Source organism: Phaseolus vulgaris, chromosome 2 (genome assembly GCF_051622355.1).
Source record: "Phaseolus vulgaris cultivar YP4 chromosome 2, ASM5162235v1, whole genome shotgun sequence".
Taxonomy (NCBI): Eukaryota; Viridiplantae; Streptophyta; class Magnoliopsida; order Fabales; family Fabaceae; genus Phaseolus; species Phaseolus vulgaris.
The window spans coordinates 42364091-42379405 of record NC_143499.1 but is presented as its reverse complement, the minus strand read 5'-3'; the positions used below and the strand labels follow the sequence as shown (position 1 = coordinate 42379405).

The following is a 15315-nucleotide window of genomic DNA, read 5'->3' as shown; positions in this document are numbered from 1 at the left end:
GTTTTTTAGAAAATATTAAATTTTGTTTAATTGATAAAATAATTTATTGATAATACATTCGTTATGTTTCTTAATAAAGACTTATTCCATCAGTTATTTTGACACTTAACATCAGTTCAGTTTAGTAGTTCAGTAACCGGTGTAGAAATTATAAAGATATTATAGACTGGTCAACAACTAATATAGAAATTATAAAGATATTATAATTTGATTAATAACCGATGTAGATTGTGGCATTCTACACTAACTATAAGGAGAAATTCATATAAATATTGATTACTAATTATAACCGATGTGGAATACCACATTTCCTCTAAACTACAAAGAGTAACGCATGTAGAATGAAATACATTTCATATTTGTTTTGCTAATAATGAATGTATAACGTGTCACATTCTATGTAATATAATCATTTTTTATTTTTTACTTTAAACAAAAAAATATTTAATTAAAATAGAATAACAAAACTCCTACTCGTGAATAATACTATGTTTAATTTTAAATGCAAATTTATGATAATACTTCATATACTTCAAAAGGGTTTTCTAGAAACAACTATAGTACACTAAAAGAAGACAAAATTGACACCACCACCACCACACTCCATTTTCATTTATATATTATAAATTGACTTGATTTCTAATCATTGTGAGATCTTTAATACTCTCTCATACTCACATCGAGGTATGTATACCTCGAGCATGTGACTATATATTTGTGAATGATTCGATTGTGAGTGACACAATATACCAAGAAATCTAATTAATTTTGGTATTATATTAAGAATTAAAATTTAAGTTTAACTCCATAGTATGAAATTGACTTAGTAAAATGATGATTATTTTTACTAATATATTGTAAATTAATCTTATTTATAATTCATGTAAGATGTCCAACCTAATGACTCAAAGAACAAATTTTGTTAGATAGTAGAAAAAAAAACACTTTTGTTTTAAAGTATGAAGAATACAATTTTTCACGAAGAAAAAAAAAAGAAACACGAGTTGGTGCCTTAACCAATGACATTTACATAGATTGAACAAGAAATTCATATAATATATATTTTCTAGTTCGATTACAATAATTATTGATATTGTTCATGTTATGCCAACCACATTAGTTACTTTTACCACAGTGTAAAAAATATATATTTCATTGATTTATTATTCAACAAATATAGTATTTTTTTACATCGATTACAAGAATAATCAATATTAAATTTGATAGTAGTATCTACAAAAAATGCACCACATTTTTTTAATAACGTTTACTCATTAATTTATATAATAAACATGATATAAAAACATAATGTTACACTAATATTTTCCATATAATAGAAAATACAAGTAATGCATTATTTTTGTGAAATCATTAGTTTATTACAACATCAATGATCTGATAAGAGTAACAATAATTTTTATTAAATTTTTGTCTTATCCCAAAAAAATTAAATCTATAAACGTATTTTTTTCACTACAAGAAGAATATTGTTAAATAAAAATTATTTTAAAAATTGAAATAATTAGTTATTTTTGAATTAAATTATAAACTATTTTATAAGTTAAAAGATTATTGATATTTAAATTAGTTTATATTATTAATAAAAAATTATAAATTATTATCTAACTATTAACTAAAAAATTATTTTATAAATATTTTTTAATAATAAAAATTATTTTAAATACTAATAATATTTTAATCTCTAAAATAATATTTAATTTAGTAAATATAGTAACTAATTATTTTTAATTTTTTAATTTGTGCTATTTAATAATTCTTGTTTTATAAAAAAGTTGAAAAAAACATTATAACAAAGCATTATTTTCTAAAATGTTATTTTTAAAAAGTAAGTTATTTTCTAAAATGTCATGGTTTTATTTTTCAGTGCAAATCCTGCTTCAATTTTACTGAAAACATGAAAGGTAAGGTTGCTTTCAAGTTAATGATGTGAAGGGATGTTATTGAAATTCAATGAAACAAGAACGAATATCTACATTATTTTTCAACACATGTTTTTATTAATTTTGATGGAAAGTTAAAATACTATTTATTCTCTTTAGCCAATACTTATCAAATAAAATAAATTTACATAACTATTGTAATCAATAGTTATCTTATTATCCTACCAAATAATATTAAATTAAACGACGATCTTATATCTATCTTTTTTTCTCTTCCTAATTTTGACCAACAAATAGCATTGAAAAAGTGGTATCTTAATATCGAAGTTACCTACTACGCTTAATCTTCCAAGGCATGTAAATTATTAATTATTATTTAATAGTAATAGTTATTTTATTTTATTTAATTCTTAAAACTAAAAAAAAAGCATTGTATTAATTGAAAGGAAAAATAGGGTTATTTAAGAAAAATAATAATAATTATTTGTTTTTTTGTTTTGTTTTGATAAACTCGAAATGAATTTGAAGAGTATGTGTGGTGGAGCACATGACAGAAGGAGGCAAAGAAAAAACCGAAGAAGGGTTACCACAAGTACAGCTGGACGAGGACATTTCTGTCATTTTCTAATTAGGGTTTCCATCTTTTGCCCAAACCCCGCATCTACAAGATTCACAAGGGGAGTTTCTAAAGTCACTAGAAGACTCTACCAAGCGAGTGCGACAGACCAATGATGACGCGAGAGGGAAAATAATTTAGAAAAGGGAGATCGAATGGGGGAGCGCCACGTGTAGAGATGGGCGAATCAGAGAGGGGGAATGAGATCACGGAGTGACCCGCGGGTGAGAGAGGAGAGTGCGAAAAGAGAGCGTGGTGGTGCTATTTGAATCACTGCTTTTGGAAGAGCAAAACCCTCTCTCCCCAAAAACCCAAACCCTTGGCGGCTGCGAGACCCGTTGTGTGTTGTGTTGTGTTTTGTTCTCTCTCTATTTTTTTCTCTTTCCCCCTCTTCTCTCTCTCTCTATCTCTTTCTTTCTCTCTCTGTTTCGCTCCCTTTAGGGTTTTCTCGACTCTTCGATTTTGGGGCTTAAACCCTCGATTTCGATTCGGATTTAGGGCTTCCGTTTCTCGCTTCTGTCACGCAAGGAGCACCAGATCTCGTGCTTGATTTGAGATGGCTACCGTTGCTAATCCTGCGGATCGTATCCTTATTATTTTATGCAATTTATATCTCGTGTTTGCTTTCTTGATCTGTTCTGGTGAATCGCTGATTGGATCTGTTGCGTATTCGTTTCTAAACCTAATTTTTGGGCTTTGATCTTTTAGGGTTTGGTGTTCTGCTTGCTGATTTGTGATGGCTGCATGATGGGGTTTTTGTATGCTTGAGTTTTTTACGGTGTTGACTTTGCGGTCTAAATTGACTCGTTTGAGTTGTTGGGTATTGAGGGTTTGAGTTCTTTTGGAATTTTGTTGTATGTGTGACGAGTTTTAGGTTTTTTCGTTGTTGAATACTTTGATTTTTCCGGAGGTTTTTTGTGTTCCTTCACTGATTTGCTACAGAAGCAACTGATTTGCTGCAGAAGCTATCGCTAGAAACTCAGCCAAAGCCCTTGGAGATGCCTGAACCTACCAAGAAGGTAAAATCTTGTGTGTTTTTATGTTTGTTATATAAATTTCACGATTTGACTCACTGTAAACAGTAGTATAGCTTTTGATATGTTAAATGAGATGTTTGCATCTGTTTGCTGTGTTCTGTTAGTGAATTGTATGCTGAGTTGATTTGTTCAATTGTGTAGGCCACTGGGAATCAGTATGGATCAGTTGATTCAGGAAATGGTGCTAATGGCCAGATCCCGTCATACGAACGGTCTGTGACCCCAGTGTTGGATTTTATTGATCCTGCTATGTGTTACCTACCAAATGGTTATCCGTCTACTGCATATTATTATGGTGGTAAGTTTATGGGTAAATACTGCAAACAAACGACATGGATTCCTTGTTAGTGAGTTTTGTTACTGCACTATATAATTCTCATGCAAGCTAAATGGTTTGGTTCATTGCAGGTTATGATGGAACTGGTAACGAGTGGGATGATTATTCCAGATATGTGAATTCGGAAGGAGTTGAGATGACTTCGGTGAGAATTTTTACATTCCCGTTTTCTTCCATCTGCAGCCCTTTTGATCCAATTGCTAATGCTTTTATCTACTCTATTTTTTGATTTTGTCAGGGAGTTTATGGGGATAATGGGTCTCTAGTTTATCACCATGGATATGGATATGCTCCGTATGGCCCATATTCCCCAGCAGGGTCTCCAGTACCAACCATGGGAAATGATGGCCAGTTGTACGGGCCTCAACACTACCAGTATCCTCCCTATTTTCAACCGTTAACACCAACAAGTGCGCCATTCACACCTACTCCCGCTGTCCTTCCTCAGGGTGAGGTTTCTACCTCTGTCGCTGCTGATCAAAAGACTCTCCCTGTTGAGGCAGCCAATGGAAATTCTAATGGTGTCGCAAACGGTGGCAATACTAAAGGTAATAATTCTGTTGCTCCTGTTAAACAGGCCAATCAGAATTCATCTTATAGTTCCAAAGCTTCAAATGAAAGGGTTGCTATGCCAGGTCGTGGTCCAACTTCAGGTTATCAGGATCCAAGATTTGGTTTTGATGGAGTACGCTCACCAATCCCATGGCTAGATGCCCCACTATTTTCAGATGGGCAGCCAAGGCCCGTGAGTAGCACAGCTATCACTCCTTCAATATCAGGTGGCAACAACAGTGCTTCTAGGAACCAGACTTTTCGCCCTAACTCTCAATTTATGGTATGCACAATATTTTGAAGTTTTTGTTAGTTTGTTATACTCAACTGTTATCGAGCCTAATGTTTTTTTTTGCGTGGTCCACCAGTTAAAGTTCTGCTTACTTTGATAAATTCCTGTGTACCTTGACTGCTGTTATGGTTATTTATACCCATGTTATGTTTTGTCAGGGCTTGCACCATCCGAGACCAATGCCTGCCATGGGAGCCACCCATAACTTTATAAATAGGATGTATCCAAACAAGTTATATGGTCAATATGGGAGCACTGTCAGATCTGGAATGGGTTATGGAACACATGGGTATGATACTCGCACTAATGGCAGGACTTGGTTAGCTGTTGACAGCAAATACAAAACTAGGGGAAGAAGTGGTGGGTACTTTGGCTATGGCAATGAGAATGTAGATGGTTTGAATGAGCTGAACAGAGGACCTAGGGCGAAGGGTGGCAAGAACCAAAAGACTTTTGCACCAACTGTTCTAGCAGTCAAAGGGCAGAATTTACCAGCAACTCTTGGTACAGATGAGGAGAAAGACAAGACCAGTACCGTTCCTGATCGAGATCTATATAATAAAGCTGATTTTCCAGAGGAATATGCTGATGCCAAATTTTTTGTCATCAAGTCTTACAGCGAGGATGATATTCACAAGAGCATTAAATACAACGTGTGGGCCAGTACACAAAATGGCAATAAGAAGCTTGATGCTGCATACCAGGAGGCGCAGCAGAAGCCTGGCGGCTGCCCAGTATTCCTATTCTTCTCAGTAAGCATCTCTGTGTATGGTGTTGGCCTTTTTGTATTTTCTTGTATGGTAAATTTAATCTAATTCGTTGTGTATTTTTATGCAGGTTAATACCAGTGGACAATTTGTCGGGCTTGCTGAAATGGTTGGTTCTGTTGATTTTAATAAGAGTGTTGAATATTGGCAGCAAGACAAGTGGAATGGTTGTTTTCCCCTCAAGTGGCACATTGTTAAGGATGTTCCTAATAATTTGTTGAGGCACATTACATTGGACAACAATGAGAACAAACCTGTCACAAACAGTCGGGATACCCAAGAGGTAATTATGTGCTGCTCATTTAGTTGTCAGTTCCTTTTAGTAGCGTCCCTTACTTTAATCTGATCAACCAAGTTTATTCATGCATGCAGGTAATGTTGGAGCCCGGGCTGAAATTAATCAAAATCTTTAAGGAATATACCAGTAAGACATGCATTCTGGATGATTTTGGATTTTATGAGGCCCGTCAGAAGACTATTTTGGAAAAGAAAGCAAAGCAACAATACCCAAAGCAGGCAAGTGATATTTCATCTAATTTAGTTGTGTGAAATTATTAGATTGTGTGCTGATGATTATTTTGTCATGTCTATTAATGTAGGTGTGGGAAGGGAAACCTACTGATGAGAAGGTTGAGATAAACGGTGAAGTTAATATTCAAAAGTCTGAATCAGAATTGCTCAAGGAGTCTAACCTTGTTGAAAAGGATGGTGATGACCAGAAAGTTGCCGAGAATGGATCTGTTTCAAAAACTGGAGATGCCCCAAAGGGTGCTAAACCAGTAGTTTCTGAGAGTAAGGTTGTGTTGGGCAGCAATGGGATTGCTAATGGTTGCTAAGCTCTAGTGTCTGAAGAAGGCGGTCCAATGCAAATATTGGTTCTTAGGAATATATTTCTCAGCAACTGGGTTCCGCCTCATTTGATCTGTCTTGCCTTCTCTTGCAGTCTGAAGATAGTGATTGGTTGCCTAGTGAAGATAAAGATCTGTATATTGAGATTGGCTGGGCGGAGTTAGTTCATAGAATTCTAGCACCAATCCCTTCTCATTGGGTTTTGTTTACAGTGGTTAGCTCCTAACAGTCTTTACTCCTAGGGTTTTTGGGTTTTAGGTTTTCTGCCTAAGATGCTTATCTTTTTGGTTTTTGTTCGGGCTTTTTATCCTTCTCTCTTTGCCTTTTCTCCTTTCTTTTACTTGGTTGGTTGTTCCTGTCTTGTAAATTTAGATCTACTTTGTTGCAGAGCAGCTTTCTTTGTTTCTTTCAACAGGGGTAGAAGCAAGGTGGGAAATACTGAAATATAGTTGGCTTTTATGCTTTTAAGTTTTCGTCTTAATTTAGTCTGTTTATTTTCTATCTGATGATTGACATGGGCATACTGGAGAAAGAATTATATTTGTGGACAATCTGTTATGTAATAGGGTGTTTTCTGGCTTATGAAGGTCACCATATTGTTTAGTTTCATTTTTTTTCCTTGTTAGATTTTTTCTTCATTTTCAATTTATATAGTCTCAGCGATGATTTAATTGCTTCCAGAGTCTCAATGATTTATAATTACTTCAATTAAAACCAAAATTGTGGTTTTGATGTTATGTTATTATTCTCAAAATCTACTTCAGCTCTGTTGTGTGAGCAAATGAAAAGTTATTTTAGAAAAAAATTTAGCACCGAGGATTATTACTACGGAAATACGAAAATAATTTGTGCGTGGTTTTGCCTTGTTTATATATGGTTAACGTGGTTTTGCCTTGTATATATATATGGTTTACGTTTCTTGTGTATATTTGAAATTGGCGTAGAGCCATCTGATTTTTGACAGTCCTATGTTCCGAAATTTTAGAATGGAGAATGCTCGAATTTAAAATAAAGTTTAAAGATTGAAACTATTTTATAGGAATATGCCGTAGACTTTTTGTTTTTAAGTGAATATTTTAAAGGAATAGTGTTAAATTGTTTTATTCATAAATAAGGCAAGACCTTTAAAAAACAAATTGTCCTATTATTACTTTTGATCCTAAAATTTTATTTAAAGCATTTTATTGTACTATTCGTAAATTTATTAGGAGCATCAAATTAAAGTAAAGAAATCAATAATTTACCAGCAACCAAGATTAATAAGTGTAATGAAAGCAACAGTTTCATATATTGTTCTAATGGTGTTTCTGATAACGTTAGTTACTTGGGCATTTCAAGATCTGGTCTCTTATCATCAATCATTTCGCCCATTGAGTCTTGAGGAAATGCGTCAGGATAAGTTGCCATAACTTTTGACTTCATACTCCTGCGAGGGCCCAAACAAGAAAATAAGTCACAAGAAATAAAGATGTGTGGGTGAGTTGGGATACACATTATTATACATTTATCAATGTAGATACTAGCAATCTAGAATAAGATTTTACTCAATACTTGTGAGAAATAGAAATTGTGCTTCTAAGAAATTAAAGACCTAATTCCGTAGTCATCACCACTTCCATCTCTTCATTTATTAGAAAGCCACCTTCAGCATTTGCTGACAAATTTGGATTCACCCCTACTGTTGTTTACTTGGTTCTCTTTCACCATTTCCTGGCGTCACCAATACATCATTGTCCTCACTAAATACTTTTTATCTTCAACATTCTCAATCACCATGTTTCAAACCCATCCTAGGATTGTTTACAAAAACCCTAAGCAACTGAGTGAAAATTTTGTTTCATCATTCAGCACTTGTTATTACACAACGAAAAAGTTTGATAATTACCATTATAGGAGGAAGGGAACACAAAAAAAAGACACAGTCTTTGTGTACATATGATGTCAATAAACACAACAATAGGAATTAGTATTTTACTCAATTATATTTGCCAATTTTGTCTAAAATCGTAACTGTCGATTGGTTTTTGAAGCTACTCACCAGCTAGCTAATTGTCAAGCCAGATCAAGTCCATAAACGAGGAAGTGTTGAAAGCAAAAAATACAGTACTAAATGACAAAAACATGAGAATCGTGAGACAAATACAGTACTCTTACAACAATTGAACTAAATCTATGTACTATTGTAAGCTATGTATTTGGGACATCATTGAAATTCAAGTTAATCGTGAGACAGATGTAGATTATAAACTTGGTTTGCTTGAGACAAAAGATAAAGGCCTTAGATGGAGTATAGAGAGAGAACTGACTAGAGGAGACATTCATGGTTTCCATGGAAACCAACCACAGCAACCATCACACAGAAAAAAAGTGTTTTTTTTTTTGTAACTGAAGATACATATCTGAGGAATTGGTTATGACTTGAAAAGGCCAGTTTCTTCTTCTATTAGACAGAGGGTACAGCATGCCCGTCTCCATTAAAAGCCCCTTTGATGTTAATCAGAAGAACGGTTGCCAATTCCCTAGGAGCGTATCCAATGAGGAAGGAGCCCTCTCACATCACATGAATATCTCTCTAAAGATTTTCATACACAAGAAAAGTGTACCACATGAACATATGAAAGAAATTTCCCGAAGACTTAAGATGTTAGGTAGAGCACAACACACAAAGGACTTCATATCTGACACACGTTCCTTCACAATAATACTTCATTCAAAATATAAAATAAAATCATCCATTTGTTTCTTCCTCCGTTCTCTCAACTATCATCTTCAAATTAGGCCATCTTTACATGTAGGTACTAAAAAATAGTTGGAGAAAAAAATTTAAGCTATAGAAAAACTAATATAACAGTCTTCGACAACGGAGAATAACAAGGAAGCCAATATCTTATTCCTAGAAGATAGGGATGCAATAAATCATATCTTAAGGTTCAACGTAAAAACTAATTCAAATATTAACAATTTAATATTCTCCCTCAACAAATAAAGATTTATTAAGTTTTCATTTGGGCCAACACACAGTCCTAATAGACCTCAAAGATTTACAAGGAAATCATGCTATAATTGGTCATGTCATTATATCAGCAAATTGTTCGTGATTATGATGGTGGACTAACTAGACAACTACATCCCCTGTGAGATGACGAAGAAAGTGAAATCTGGCAATGAAAAAAAGGATTCTTTGAGGACTCAGAATTAGTGTCACTGAAAATTGTTGTGCCACCACCTTGATGCACATGAGTTGACAGGTGCAAGAAACTGCAGCAACAAATCCAACTTCAATGGATTACCGACCGACTAACGACATATGCTAAGAAAAAAGTAACAAACGTCTCAATACTAGAAGACTGAGATATTTCTTGTACACGGAAACACTCCAAGTATTTAATTTTATTTATTTTTTATTATTGACAAAAAAAATACTAGAACACTGCTTTGTAATTCATCCCCTTGATTCCTTAATAAAACATATCACATAATTTAACCTAGGCATCATAGATCTTAGTATTTTCTCAATGGCTACAACATCGTCTATCTTTGCCTTATTGAGTTGTAGCTTGTCAACAATGGCAAGTGTGTTAAAAAAGATTATTGAAAAACTTCCCTTTCAGCATCTCTATCCCCTCCTTAAATGCTGGGCATTAGGCTTGCTACATGTAGAAGAAAAACCTCGCAGACAACAAATATTGATGATAGGATCATGCAAAAAATCCATTACTGATAGACACATAATTTATCGTGGTTTGACACTAACTGCCTACAACAAAAAACATCTCAAATGAGAGACTACAATTTTTTTGGACAAACTTGAAAAAGCTCCCCCCAAAATGTTTATAACCCTAGAGACAGACTCAGCCTCCCACTTAATGATATCACATCTCTACTATTTAGGATTTTCTTCCCTTCACGTGATCCCCCTTCAAGGAGTCTTAGATGCTTTTAGGCACATCTTTGTTCAAAATGATCTCTAGAATTCATCTATCATTACCTTGGAAGAGATAATTGTTTGCCTTCATATTTTTCAATCTTACGTTCTCAATGGCTTTCTTTTCTGCTTAACTATTTTGAACTCCTTTTGCCTTCATATCTTTGTGTCTTGGAATCACTGGTGGTTCAAATACATTCTTAGTTGCCATATTCTCTCCAAGCCTCCATATAGAATCAGGCCCTTTTGGTGAGCGCTCTGATACCAGTAGCTACGTACTCAAAATAGTAAAAGAATAACTTGACCTATATTGATAAACTAATATGGTCATATCCGCCTTACAAGAACAACAGAGAAGTTGTAGTCTATGTTTCACATACTTACTAACATCGAGATTAAATAGAAAGCCAGTTTCTAATTCCGATAAGATAGGGATATTCAAACCACTAACTAGCAGATCTATAAACTAGTATATTAATTGAAAGGGAAGAAACAGTGAAATTATGCAAGGTTCTTGTTACTTGAATTGTTAAATAAAATAGAATAAATAAAGAAACTTGATGAAATGCATTCCGTTCCTGAATCCCATATTTTTTTTCCTTTCCTCTAATTTGATGCTAACAGAACAATATTATGCACAAGGATAAAGAGAAGAACAAGCATAGGATGAGGATTGTCAATATTATTTCCTTGTCATTTTTCCACCCAATCCCACCACTATATACAGCTCCGCGAGACCATCATCCAATTCCACTCTTGACTAACAATTCCTAATTAACACATACTTTCCCAGACAGCCTAGACATATGTACAATCATGCAAAATCCTTCACATATTTCAGCCCTGCAGTGTCTCATTTGGAATTTTTGTCAGCTTGCTGAATATCCTTGATAGGTCCAATGACATTGCTCCTATTATCCATCCTTCGAGGCAAGAGTTTGTCCTCAAGGTGAAACTGGAGTCTATAAGTGTCATGTTAAACTTTAGGAAAGAGAGAAACATAGAGCAAAAACCGTGTGTTTCTAAGACAGTAGGATTACTTTATTTATATTGAGAAAAAATAATCATTACAATAAATAGAGGAGCTTTGATATTCATTAATAACATAGATATGATACAAAAATAAATAAAAATACTCTTATAATACATAAATACTCTAGATAAGTTTGATTATGTAAGATCGGTTTTTTAATTCTATAATTATAACATTCTCCCTCAAGCTGGAGCATGTAAGTCGTATATGTCTAGTTTGTTGCAAATATAATTGATCCTAGGTTTCCTTAAATACTTGGTGAATATGTCAGTGAATTGTTTCCTAGAGTTGACAAACCTAATGGAGATGTCTTCAACTCTACTTTTTCCTTTATGAAATGACAATTCATCCCAATATGTTTGGTCCTCTAATGAAAGTTATGACAAGATGCAATGTGTAATGTTTTGCCTGATTGTCGCATACAATTGTCTCATTGCCTTATATTCTGCTGTTGAACTTGATCTTGTCACAACATTTTGTGTCTGACTTCTTCATGATATTAAATTACCTTCAACAAGAACACAATACCCAACTTTTCATGATGTGGTTGCAACTTTACATACCTAATGACCAAGAACAATGTTGACAACAAATCTCCTTGTTTGTCAGCATAATTCTTTATAATTTCTTAAGCTTTCTAAGACATTTTTTTCCTCTCCAGAAGACAAGAAGGAATCCACGACTACAATTGCAAAATTGGCCTGTATATAATTCAAGAGGGAAGGAGGAGTTCTTTTGTGACTGCAAATGGAGACATAAATGTAGCAAAATGCCATTGCGCATATTCAGCCAAGGCAAAAACTGACCCTATGAAGAGGGCTTATGGTAGCCATGGCCCTTAAATACTATTGCAACATCCTTAACAACCATGGTAGGCAGAATTCATACAAAGCTTGGTTCCACAATGCTGAAACAATTCACGCAACAGATGGTTGATGAAAGCTGGATCAGAGTCGAACACAATACTCTGAGTCACGTCTGAGGCAGTGAAATTTGACAACTTATAAAAATGATCAACAAGTGATCCACTATCCTTGGAATGTCTATTTATCCTTGGAAGTGGGGTAAGCCAGTCCTAAAATCCATCCACAAATCCTGTTAGGAATTGGTAATGGTTGTAAAAGGCGTCCAAATTTCTAGTATGGCGACTTGACATAGAGGGCATTCCATGCATATAGCCACCCTCATATTAGGCACTCTTGTGCTTAAATCTTAACAATTGATACTTTCATGAGAGTTGCCTACTGAAAGGAGAACTCACATTTAGAATTTGTCAGGACTTGTGCACAAGAGGAGGTTCCAACCCAAAAAATCAGTCATTAGGTGGAAGAATCTCACAACTAAAGTACACCACACTGACTATTTTATTCTACACGACGTGGTATAAAACCACTTCGTTCCGCTGGCCTCGAATATCCAAACAACAAGTAGAAGATGCGAAAACAATGTATGAAAGATGAAGCAGTAATAGCAATAGACAAAACAAAGAACACACAACAATGAACAGAAAAAAAAATAAAAAAAACCTGAGTTTCTGAAAGATGTAATCAAGGTCAGACTTGACAGACTTCAATACGCGCGTGTTTCTAGCAATGTCGCCGGAAATCTCAGCAAAACAGTGTTGAGAGAAGTCGTTGAAATGCGACAACACCGCATTGCTGTCCTGCAACCGTCCCAATCTGAAACACAATCTCAATCGATCAATAAATAAAATGATCGAACACACACACACCTCAACTGAATTATTGCATAGCAGTGAAACTGGATTACGACACGCACATGGTGTGTTGCAGGTGGTTAAGGTAGTGAAGATCACTGGAATTAACTAGGGTTTTGAATTCGCGCGAAATCTCCTCCGAACCCAATTTCCGAGACTCCGATTCCTTCTCTGACGACATTCTCTACCAACACAACTGCATTTGCCCTATCCACCTTTTTCCCTGTCTTTTTTTATCAATGTCGTTTTGACAAAAGCATTTAGTATATCACAACACTGGGCCCACAGGTTCTGGGTTATTTCTTCCTGCACCCCTACAGTTTGCTTCTGCATCCCTACATTTTTTTTCATGGATCTTTATATTTTGCTTCCTGCACCCTACATTTTTCTTTCTGCACTCCTATATTTTCCGAAAAACCCAAATTACTCTTAATAATTTTGGGTGATTCTGGAATAGGTTGTTACATTTTTTTCTAGAATATGAAATCCAGAAGAAAAAAAAACTGAACATTTTTTTTAACTTTTAAACTAAAATGTTCAGAACTAAAAAAAATTTATTCCAAAAAAAGGATAATCCGAAATAATTATGTACTTTCCAGAATAAAATATGTATGTACTTCACTAAAGCCGTATCAAAATCATAAATAAAGGACTCTCACTGCTTGTTGCTGGTGTTTATGAAAAGTCAATTTCTTTCTGTAACATATAATTATAATCTGCACCCTATCATTTTTTCAAAATTCTAAAATTATCCTTATTCCAAATTTGAAAATCCACAATAATAAATATAATTTAAAAATAAAAAAAATACATTTTGGAAAAAAAATTCAGAATACAAAATTAAAAATGTGTTCCAGATAAAAAATTTCAAAATTCAAAAATGTGCTCCAAAAATTAAAATCTGAAATATTTCTTAATAAAAAGGTTTTGAAAGTAATTTTTATGTACACTCTTCCTTTTGTGTAAGGTTATTTTCATCATTTAGAAATGATATTTTTATCATTTTCAATAATAACAGATTGAGGCATGTTAGAATTAATATGGTACATGAGAAATTGCCCTATGAAAATACAGAGAAGAAAGAAGGAGAGTGGTCTGTGCTGACTTTGGAACTTTTAAGAATCCTAAAGTTAATTTTGCAAATTCACATGAATGTAAGGGTGTATGAAAAATAAATTGTAGGGATGCAGAAAGAAACACCCTCCAATATTTTTGGGTCGAGATCCCAATCTTCAAGACCCATTTTTTTCTTCATTTCTTTTAAGGCTTCTTCTTCCTGCACCTCTACGTTTTTCGTCTTGCACCCCCACAAATTTCTAAATCCCAAAACTGGCCTTAACCTTTTATTTGAAAAACCATAGTTACCGGAAATTGGGATCTGGGTGTGTGCTACGATTCATTAATCTGGAACTGAATCATTTTTTTGTCCAGATGAGGGAGTGTTTCGAAAGTAAATTTTGCATAAACTATTGATTTTCGGATTGTTGAATCCGGAAGCCTAATTATGTTATGGATTGATAGATCTGGAATGCTTTTTGGAATTATGGATTGATGGATCCAAAATGCTTTTTTTAATGACGAATTTTTGAATGTGAAATGCATATATTAAATTGCGGATTGGTGGATCCGAAATTTTACCAGAAGTGTCAATCCGAAAAAATTTTGGATTCCATAATCCAAAATGCAAAAAAAATAAATACAGTTTAAGTGCATTTTAGAGTTTTTAAAAAATAATAGAGACATTTTGATCTTTGAATAATGGGTGCGGGAAGAAAAATGTAGAGGTGCAGGAAGAAACTGCCTTCTTTTAAATATTCTTAAACACGACGTGGGTGCTCTCATTCAGTTCAGACATTTTCTTAAACATATATAATATATGTTTTAAGACATAATTTTTAGAATAGTTGATAAAGTGAGTAACCTGGACCAACACAAAATCCCAAAAAGAACAGAACAAGAATAATTATTAAAAGTGTAGAATCGAAACAAACAAAACAATCCAAAATGTCCCATTCAATTCAGACACACGACGTGGGTGCTCTCATGGCATCACCTTATACCAACACTAAAACATCTCTCACTCACTTGTTGCACCACTCAAACGCTAAATTACATATTATATACACACATTTATTAAATAAATGTAAGTAAATCTTATTTTCTAACTACAGTGTGAATGAGTTACATTACTTAGATGCAAAGTTTGCTTTATTTTATTTTAACTACTTATTGAGATAGGCAACTCAAATGAACCCCTCATAAAACCGTATATGCGAATTTCACCATATC

General features: G+C 34.0%; 2 protein-coding genes across 3 annotated transcripts; one reads left to right on the top strand and one right to left on the bottom strand.

Moving 5' to 3' along the window:
- Nucleotides 1-2575: 2575 nt before the first annotated feature.
- LOC137812222 (YTH domain-containing protein ECT4) lies at nucleotides 2576-6960 on the top strand. Of its 2 annotated transcripts, XM_068614143.1 has the most exons (10): nucleotides 2576-3101; nucleotides 3460-3536; nucleotides 3696-3852; nucleotides 3963-4036; nucleotides 4130-4439; nucleotides 4527-4726; nucleotides 4894-5487; nucleotides 5573-5785; nucleotides 5875-6018; nucleotides 6102-6960. In XM_068614143.1, the coding sequence occupies exons 1-10, from the start codon at nucleotides 3074-3076 to the stop codon at nucleotides 6336-6338; spliced, it is 2034 nt and encodes a 677-aa protein (XP_068470244.1). In that variant the 5' UTR covers nucleotides 2576-3073; the 3' UTR covers nucleotides 6339-6960. The 2 variants fall into 2 exon arrangements, with proteins under 2 accessions (XP_068470244.1, XP_068470243.1); XM_068614142.1 differs by having other exon boundaries at nucleotides 2619-3101; nucleotides 4130-4726.
- Nucleotides 6961-7569: 609 nt separating this feature from the next.
- On the bottom strand, nucleotides 7570-13267 carry LOC137812223 (kxDL motif protein). Its single transcript, XM_068614144.2, has 3 exons — nucleotides 13089-13267; nucleotides 12836-12988; nucleotides 7570-7777 (listed from the first exon to the last, which is right to left on the bottom strand). Exons 1-3 carry the CDS (start codon nucleotides 13205-13207, stop codon nucleotides 7672-7674), a joined length of 378 nt encoding a protein of 125 aa, XP_068470245.1. The 5' UTR covers nucleotides 13208-13267; the 3' UTR covers nucleotides 7570-7671.
- Between the last annotated feature and the right edge of the window lie 2048 nt (nucleotides 13268-15315).